At 35.7% G+C, this 10536-nt stretch overlaps 1 protein-coding gene across 1 annotated transcript; it reads right to left on the bottom strand.

The window, feature by feature from the left end:
* Nucleotides 1–2803: 2803 nt before the first annotated feature.
* Nucleotides 2804–4369, bottom strand: LOC121781548 (protein FAR1-RELATED SEQUENCE 5-like). Its single transcript, XM_042179273.1, has 3 exons — nucleotides 3933–4369; nucleotides 2908–3607; nucleotides 2804–2812 (listed from the first exon to the last, which is right to left on the bottom strand). Exons 1-3 carry the CDS (start codon nucleotides 4367–4369, stop codon nucleotides 2804–2806), a joined length of 1146 nt encoding a protein of 381 aa, XP_042035207.1.
* Between the last annotated feature and the right edge of the window lie 6167 nt (nucleotides 4370–10536).

The following is a 10536-nucleotide window of genomic DNA, read 5'->3' as shown; positions in this document are numbered from 1 at the left end:
ATTTAACAAAAATTTAGTTGTTGTTAAATTGTTTGTTGCCTCTCAAGGACGACGTTGTATACCAGGACAGCTTTAGGGAAACCGTGCATGGTGAGTTCGAGTCATTAGCTCCATTCAAGAGGATCAGCCCTGCAATTATAGACACGTGGGCTTCTTACTTGAACAACATGGAGCAGCTCAAAGCTCCAGAGACAGTGTCTGGGCTCTTCTTCTCCACGAATCCATGCGTGAGTGATCTACGTTTTAATCTCATGTGCAACCTATTTAAATTCATTTTACATAATTAACATGTTTACCAATAAATTTCTAGAAGGATACCGTGGTCGACGCTCCGACGGAGTGGAATGAGAAGCAGAAACTAGATACATTCTGGACAAGACTCTTTGGAGAAGCACTTGGAATGAGAAACCTTCAATGGGAGACATATGATCTGGTAAGTGTGTGTTGCTTTGTGCATTATTCGGCTGAAACTGTGCATTATTTGGCAGAATATAAGCTTTACGGTATCATTATTGGTTCATTATTTATTGAATCAAACGACCGAGATTCTGAATCATTTTTAATGAAAATAATCCGTAGTTGTGCAGATCTTTTTCCCCATATGGGGTGCAGCGCAGAAATATGTCATATGTTTTGATTTGCCAGACGGGAAAATGAATATCATTGACCACAGTTTGGCAGAACCGCACGCTACCTTTGAAGCCAAGTTCGGCAAGACACCATCTCTTCTGGTAAGTAATAAGCTTACTACAATAGGCTGCCTTATGGTAGAAATAATTCCTATTATAAACAAGAACTTAACATTTTGTTTTGTGTTCCAGAAAAAGTTCTTTGCTGAAGCACTAACGAGGTGCAAAGTTCCTAAGATGGCAACCCAGGTCCGAAAGTGCAGAACACACGTTGTAGCCATGCCTTGGAGGAACAATAACGTCATTGATGAGGGAGGGATCTATGTGATGCGGCACATGGAAACCTATTTTGGAGAAAGGGAAAAGGACTGGGAATGTGGCCTCAGTGCGAGTGGAACTAAAAGCGTGGAGATGTTCCGCATCAAGTATGCAAGGACCCTCCTGACATGTATTTACAACACAAGAGGTGGTGACAACCAGAAGAAGGCGACGCGTTTTTGGAAAGAGAAGCCGAAAAATTTCAACTTTGAGAATTGGGTCGACATATACGGTCTTGAGTGAGGTGGGGTATGCATTATACAACTGTTGTGGGAGAAGCAATGGCATCGTTTAAGCAAACTTTTGAATTTTATCGTTATCTTCTTTTTTGTAAAGTACAGTTCTTCGAACGTCTATTAGTATGGATTTTTGGACACAAATGCCTGTGCCAGTGTTATGTGTTTTTATATCTTGTACAAAATATCAAGACATCACTGCATAATAATATCAAATAAGTTCATATTAATGCATTCACAGTCGTAAAATTTTTTTAAGATGAACAATAATTGGAATATAATACACCTAAGTTACAAGATGATTTTCTTGGTAACTAACAACCAAGCAATCCACATATAAAGAATGTATAGGCGTCAAAGAGAACCAAGCATCATGAATAACATTCTGCATTCCTCACGAAATATTCAGCTGTATCATTATATGTGTTACTATGTGCATTATTTTCCATTTATCATGCATTATATTCAGTTATATCATTATATAGTGTGCATTATTTGGTTTGATATTTACATTATATGTACTTTTTAATGCATTATGTTTTTCCATAACGGGTCTTCTGTACTCGGTGCTGAATATAAGTACTTATCATATGCATTATTATGTTATTTTAGTTCATCATGTGTTTAAAATTACAGCATTATTTGGAACCAGAAATACATTTGTTGGTGCTGGGGCCAAGATGAAATTGGTAACCAATTTTCCATTTATCATTCATTATATTGTGTGCATTATTTGGTTTGATATTTACATTAGGGGACTTTTTAATGCATTATGGTTTTTTTCATAACGCGTCTTATGTACTCGGTGCTGAATATAAGTACTTATCATATGCATTATTATGTTATTTTAGTTCATCATGTGTTTAAAATTACAGCATTATTTGGAACCATAAATACATTTGTAGGTACTTGGGCCAAGATGAAATTGCAGATGGCTAATGTGCACAGTGTCTTTCAATAAAATTGTAATTCCCGAGTTTAGTTAATTCTGATGCAACAAAGACATGTCACAAACGAAAAGAATAAGATAATATAGAGTCATATAAGAAAAATAATCCGGCTACATAAATCCATAAATTACATCACATCGTACTCTTGCCCTTCCCCAACTCTTTCTCCATCTCCATCTCTTTAAGTCTAGGACAATTTCTGGAGTCATGGTGGCCCATCTCATCGCAAGCCTTACACCGTCTTTAAGGTCGACTAGCATCCTTTAGAGCCTTTTCCCTTTTCGAAATCAGTCGGCTCTTTGAGCTGCTAGCATGCCCCTTGGTCTTGACCACATATGGAGGATGAACCTCCACAACTTCAGGCCGCACCATGCAATAGAACTCTTCAATCATTCGCCTTTTTTCAATTGCTGACGTTGTCGGATTCCCAGCTTGCAGAGATTTACCAAGTTCTTCAACGCCGCCTACAAATGCCCGTAGCAAATCAATGTCTTCCTCAAACCGCCGGAGGAAACCATAGAACATAGAAATGCCTTGCTTTGACACTGCTTGCCTATCGTCAACAACAGATCTGGTAGGAATGTCATCATGAATTTCCCCATGGACCGCCTTGGCTAGCGGAGTCTTCATCTATCTACTTTGGCAGTATTTTTCTGGTATTTTCTTCAACTCATTGTTCCTGAAAATGAAAAAAATATGTCTGCACAAATATCCATGCCTACCAAATAGTTTGCATTCGCAATAATATGACTCAACACTCCTATCATGAGTCACCAAATACGATTTGCGATTGCTATCCCCAAGCTTGTAGGTGTCAACAAATTCAGTCGAAGAAAATCCTAGCACGCGACATCTATCATTACCCTCAATGATTTCTACCTGTATTTTCCTGAACATCGTATCCGTGTAAAGCGTCGAAGCATGTTTCTCAAACGGCAATGTAGTCGCCAAAATGGGCAAAGCAGTGGCATCGTGGTAGTCTAACGCCGTCCTACTGTTACGCTGAAACTCAACAGCATGGTTGAAAATCATGTAGAACTCGGCTATGTTCGCACGGGGCTTCAGAAATCTTTTGTAGAAACTGTTCTCCGATTCGGAAATGGATGTTGTCCTAATCATCGAACCTAGTGGAAAATCTCTAAAATACGCCGGTATCCAGAAATGCTTGTGTTCGTACAATGAGTTAAACCAGTCAAAGTCTTCCAACCCATGACTTTCCACCACTCTTTTCCACTCCTCTTCAAATTCGTCAGGCTTAAGCAGATCAGACCAAACGCATGCACTGAATTCCTTCTTGAAAGCTTCATCCCTAAGCAACCTATTTGGGATCTTGGTGGACAACTTGTGCATTATGTGCCACATACACCATCGGTGACGCGTGCCAACCAGAACCTCTTCGATGGTTGATCTCATTCCATTGTCTTGATCTGTCACGATCATCTTCGGTGCTATGCCCATGCATTCAACAAAACGTCTAAACAACCATCCGAACGCACTGTTTTCTCATTGCATAACAAGCCAGCCGCAAAGGTTACAGGGCTTCCATGATTGTCCTTTCCCGTGAAAGGACAGAATATCATGCAATACCTACATAAACAATCGTTTGCGTGTCATCCAATTAATCCAACGAAAACATAATGAATCTATAACGGAATCATAATATACGAATATGTACTTTTAATGCACTTGATATAATTAACTAATAACAGAAAATCTAATCTGCATAATGCAACTGTTATACTAATATAATGAATGCAAACGTATTTATAATGCACTTACAATAGCAGAACCATATATACCTGTTTGTGTTATAGGTGGTGTCAAAGGCTACAATGTCACCGAACATATGGTAATTCCTTTTCATTAAGCCGTCACACCAAAACAACGCAACCAACTGGTTGTTTTCATTAACCTCATAATGATATGTGTACGACCCAGACATCTTCTTCTTTTTCGCCATGTCGTCCAATACCATTTGCACATCGAACCCATGCGCATATGCTTTAATGTCGCGTGACGCATTCCTGATGTCACCGACCGTACAACCAACGAGGTCAAAGCCACCGAGAGTTTCTTTCAATACCTTAAATGTCAATGTGGGTTCAATATTCGCTTTTGAACAATCAAGTATGAATTTCAGGTGAACGTCATCCAAATGAGGGTTCACAGTCATAAACTGCTGGTGCTCGGACTCAACCATCTCATGGTTATGAACCTCGCTGAAATCATGTACCATATAACCTGGATGTCCATTATCAGAGAAATACTTGAAGGAAATACTAGCTTTACAGCCACATCTCTTCGATAAGCGTCAGCGCTTCATTGAGAAGCCGGAACGTGCATTCAACTGGTCATCGTCGATGGACTTCTTATGGCCCTTCCTATTGCATACGACGTAATACCAAGTTGTAACTTCGTCCACCTTCCTCACACCTTGTTTGCGCGTGTCAAACCCAACTGCCCTAGCATACACATCATAAAACGCGATTGCAAACTCTAATGATTGGAACCTCTGACCAACAACAGGCTTTAATTGATCAGAACAGGCAGGCACAACCCTAACTGCGTGTGAACACGAAACAGTATGACATTTGGTAGGTTAAGCAAAAGATGCATTATAAGAGATATACGCTACATTACCGCACAAAATGAATGCATTATATAGTAATAATGATACATTGCATGTATAATTTTGTCCAACTACTACGTCAACATTAACACAAACACTATAGGGATGGCTGTAATTCGTGGAAATAAATACATGTTTTCAATCTAATAAAATATAACACTACTATTGCATGTAGTCAAATACTACTATTACTATCGGCTTCCCTGGGGTAATTATTGAAGGACGATGTCACCTAGTATTCTGAATGCACCATTGCCACCACAGACTCGTGACCGGTCCATCATATTTCGATAAAACAGTCAAAGGCACATCAACATCAAACACAAATTTCATGATCTACTAACATCGGGTAGTGCGACTGGACTTCGATAAGAAAAGTAAAACACCAAAAACAATAAACATGGAGAAAATTTTTTGACTTACCTTCTTCCATTGGCAACCGAACAACTTGAAAAATGAAAATATGTGTGCGATTGAATGTGAGAAAGGACGATTTCACAAAGTACTGTCGACTCAAAAAAATAAACCAGCGAAAATGGAGACTAGATAGGGCGAAAATCTGAGGGGAATAATTTGACGAATTGCAAAAATCGTGAAATGAGAAAATCATGGGACATACCATAACCAACTCCATTTGTTATTTCCTATTGTGCCATTTACACGGTTAACATGATTTAAATTTTAATGTTTCAGCTTAATATGTGAACCGCTAGATCAGTGCAAATCGACGGTGGAGATTAAGAAGGATAAAGGATTTATTAGGTGAAAAGGATTTGAATACAATCCTATATAGGTATATATATATATAGGTCCATGATCAACTGAGATTTTTTAGGCTAATTGAGAAATGAGATGCAACATCAGCCACTCATTTTTATTAAATGAGTGTGAAATGAGAAAATCATGGGACATACCATAACCAACTCCATTTGTTATTTCCTATTGTGCCATTTACACGGTTAACATGATTTAAATTTTAATGTTTCAGCTTAATATGTGAACCGCTAGATCAGTGCAAATCGACGGTGGAGATTAAGAAGGATAAAGGATTTATTAGGTGAAAAGGATTTGAATACAATCCTATATAGGTATATATATATAGGTCCATGATCAATTGAGATTTTTTAGGCTAATTGAGAAATGAGATGCAACATCAGCCACTCATTTTTATTAAATGAGTGGTCCAGATTTTGCCACACAAAAAATATTTTTAGATTAATTTATTATGAAAGGGAAGAATGGTAATTCACATCTCCCTCTCTTCTTCCCAAAAATCCTTTTTTCCCCCAAATCACTATAATGATAACCCCAATTTACGTAATAACCCTATAACTAAATCTGGACTACACATTTTTAAAATCACGTGGTCTAGATTCAAACTTAGATTTACTTCATAAAAAAAAGCGCGGGGGGAAATATGTCATTTCGATCATGATAAAATTTACGTATCCAAATTTCGCTCATTTAATTTCTGAATTTCACTCATTTTATCATTTTATCAGTCAGTCAAAAGTATCATTTTATCAACTCAGAGTATCATTTATATCCGGCAAAACTATCATTCTATGCAATAAACCTAACATATATCAATTTATAATTTTATCATTTTATCAGTCAGTCAAAAGTATCATTTTATCAACTCAGAGTATCATTCTATCCGGCAAAACAATCATTCTATGCAATAAACCTAACATATATCATTTTATCAGTCAGTCAAAAGTATCATTTTATCAACTCAGAGTATCATTCTATCCGACAAAACTATCATTCTATGCAATAAACCTATCATTTTATCAGTCAGTCAAAAGTATCATTTTATCAACTCAGAGTATCATTCTATCCGGCAAAACTATCATTCTATGCAATAAACCTAACATATATCATTTTATCATTTTATCAGTCAGTCAAAAGTATCATTTTATCAACTCAGGGTAACATTCTATCCGACAAAACTATCATTCTATACAATAAACCTAATATAATCGGCATAATACATAATATACAAACCTACAAAGCAGTAAACATATCATTTTATCAACTCAGAGTATCATTTTTATAAGGTAACTGTCATTTTATCCGCTTAGATTATCATTTTATCATGTAAAAGTATCATTTTTTTAAACAAAAATGTCATTTTATACACCAAAAATACCTATCATTCTATCGGCTGAAAGTATCATTCTACCCGGTAAAACTATCATTCTATCGGCTGAAAGTATCATTCTATCCGGCAAAACTATCATTTTATCAGTTTTATGTCATTTTGTCACGTTAAAGTATCATTTTATCAGCTTATATGCAATTTCTTCAGCTAAACTATCATTTTTATAAGGTTACTGTCACTTTATCCGCTTAGATTATCATTTTATCAGGTAAAAGTATCATTTTATTAAACAAAAATGTCATTTTATACACCAAAAATACCTATCATTCTATCGGCTGAAAGTATCATTCTATACGGCAAAACTATCATTCTATTGGCTGAAAGTATCATTCTATCCGGCAAAACTATCATTTTATCACTTTTATGTCATTTTGTCACGTTAAAGTATCATTTTATCAGCTTATATGCAATTTCTTTAGCTAAACTATCATTTTTATAAGGTTACTGTCATTTTATCCGGTTAGATTATCATTTTATCAGGTAAAAGTATCATTTTATTAAACAAAAATGTCATTTTATACACCAAAAATGCCTATCATTCTATCGGCTGAAAGTATCATTCTACCCGGCAAAACTATCATTCTATCGGCTGAAAGTATCATTCTATCCGGCAAAACTATCATTTTATTAGTTTTATGTCATTTTGTCACGTTAAAGTATCATTTTATCAGCTTATATGCAATTTCTTCAGCTAAACTATCATTTTTATAAGGTTACTGTCATTTTATCCGGTTAGATTATCATTTTATCGGGTAAAAGTATCATTTTATTAAACAAAAATGTCATTTTATACACCAAAAATACCTATCATTCTATCAGCTGAAAGTATCATTCTATCTGGCAAAACTATCATTCTATCGGCTGAATGTATCATTCTATCCGGCAAAACTATCATTTTATGTAGTAAACCTAACATTTATAAGCTAAAAGTATCATTTTATCAACTCAGAGTATCATTCTATCCTGCAAAACTATCATTCTATGCAATAAACCTATCATTTTATCATTTTATCATTTTGTCAGTCAGTCAAAAGTATCATTTTATCAACTCAGAGTATCATTCTATCCGGCAAAACTATCATTCTATGCAATAAACCTATCATTTTATCATTTTATCATTTTATCAGTCAGTCAAAAGTATCATTTTATCAACTCAGAGTATCATTCTATCCGGCAAAACTATCATTCTATGCAATAAACCTATCATTTTATCATTTTATCAGTCAGTCAAAAGTATCATTTTATTAACTCAGAGTATCATTCTATCCGGAAAAACTATCATTCTATGCAATAAACCTATCATTTTACGTGATATTTGGCGAAATTCAGAAATTAAATGAGGGAAATGACAGTTTTACCCCCGCGCTTTTTTTTATGAAGTAAATCTAAGTTTGAATCTCAAAACTATCATTCTATGCAATAAACCTATCATTTTATCATTTTACGTAATATTTGGCAAAATTCAGAAATTAAATGAGAGAGATGACAGTTTTACCCCTGCGCTTTTTTTTATGAAGTAAATCTAAGTTTGAATCTCAACCGCATGATTAGAAATATGTGTGGTGCAGATTTGGTTATAGGGATGTATTCATTTCCTTTTCCTATATTTCCTCCTTTTTCCTTCTTAATATCAGCCATTAGATTAGAGAAATGGACGGTCAAGATCAACATTGGATAATTAATCCCGTGTTGCATTATTTGTCCTAATTTATGCATTATGAGGGTACAATAGTAATCTAATAATGGCTGGAAACCGCTACGAATAATGCACCACATGGTCACGAGTAATGCATATAATTGCCTATATAATGCACAATATGTGAACTGCAATGCATACGAACAAGATGTGTTGTGTTATGATGTTTGACACACGTTTCTTGTTTCCCCTAAGGGTTTAATAAGCTTAGGGGCTAGGGTATAGTACGTAGACATGTATGTAATCTTCACATGGTAACGAGTAATGGATATAATTGACTATATAATGCACAATTTGTGAACTGCAATGCATACGAACAAGATGTGCTGTGTTATGATGTTTGACACACGTTTTTTGTTTCCCCTAAGGCTTTAATAAGCTTAGGGGCTAGGGTATAGTACGTACGCATTAATAACAAATTATAAAACGATACGAATAATTCACCAAATTGTCACGAATAATGGATGTTATTAACTATATAATGCACAATATATGAACTGCAATGCATACGAATAAGATGTACCATGTTATGATGTTTGACACACGTTTCTTGTTTCCCCTAAGGGTTTAATAAGCTTAGGGGCTAGGGTATAGTACGTAGACATTACTAAATGCACGTATGTAATCTTCAATCCGTTGATTAACTCATATACACAATACCTCTAATAGTGCATAATATACTGAGATAATGACAATTAACAGCTACATAATGCACTACCTAAACCAAATAATGCACATACGTATATTCCAATAACAACAATTTGTTAGTAATGTCTACGTACTATACCCTAGCCCCTAAGCTTATTAAACCCTTAGGGGAAACAAGAAACGTGTGTCAAACATCATAACATGGTACATCTTATTCGTATGCATTGCAGTTCATATATTGTGCATTATATAGTTAATAACATCCATTATTCGTGACAATTTGGTGAATTATTCGTATCGTTTTATAATTTGTTATTAATGCGTACGTACTATACCCTAGCCCCTAAGCTTATTAAAGCCTTAGGGGAAACAAAAAACGTGTGTCAAACATCATAACACAGCACATCTTGTTCGTATGCATTGCAGTTCACAAATTGTGCATTATATAGTCAATTATATTCATTACTCGTTACCATGTGAAGATTACATACGTGTCTACGTACTATACCCTAGTCCCTAAGCTTATTAAACCCTTAGGGAAAACAAGAAACGTGTGTCCAAACATCATAACATGGTACATCTTATTCGTATGCATTGCAGTTCACATATTGTGCATTATATAGTCAATTATATGCATTACTCGTGACCATGTGGTGCATTATTCGCAGATACCAAAATGTGGCAGTTACTTTTCCGTCAAATGTCAATAATAACCCTGTAATGCATACAACCACCTTCTATAATGCAACACGGAACCAGTTTTATAGAATCAATCTGATCCGTTGATGTCTTAGATCTAACGCGTATTATTAAGAAGGAAAAGAGATCTAAGATGTGAAAAGGAGAATAACGCTCCCCTATATATATATATATATAGGTCCATGATCAATTGAGATTTTTTAGGCTAATTGAGAAATGAGATGCAACATCAGCCACTCATTTTTATTAAATGAGTGGTCCAGATTTTGCCACACAAAAAATATTTTTAGATTAATTTATTATGAAAGGGCAGAATGGTAATTCACATCTCCCTCTCTTCTTCCCAAAAATCCTTTTTTTCCCCAAATCACTACCGCTAATCGGCCCTCCATCTTCATCTTCATCTTCATCCCTCCAATTTCGTCGACGACAATGGCGATTGCCGCCGCCATATCGCTGCTGCTGATCGCCGTCAAACATCCTTTTCGATTCGCAATCTCTCCTGCTCCTCCTTTCCTTGAATACGCCGCTGCTTCTCGGGATCATTGAGGCGAACCTCCTCCTCTC

This window comes from Salvia splendens, chromosome 20 (genome assembly GCF_004379255.2).
Source record: "Salvia splendens isolate huo1 chromosome 20, SspV2, whole genome shotgun sequence".
Lineage (NCBI taxonomy): Eukaryota > Viridiplantae > Streptophyta > Magnoliopsida > Lamiales > Lamiaceae > Salvia > Salvia splendens.
The sequence above is the reverse complement of the archived record's forward strand: the minus strand, read 5'-3'. Positions and strand labels throughout refer to the sequence as shown.

Coding starts and splice junctions, on each gene's coding strand:
- LOC121781548 (XM_042179273.1), bottom strand. CDS start 4,369: ATGGTACATGATTTCAGCGAGGTTCATAACCATGAGATGGTTGAGTCC. Junction 3,608..3,932: donor ACCACCTATAACACAAACAG/GTATATATGGTT, acceptor ATGGTTGTTTAG/ACGTTTTGTTGAATGCATGG.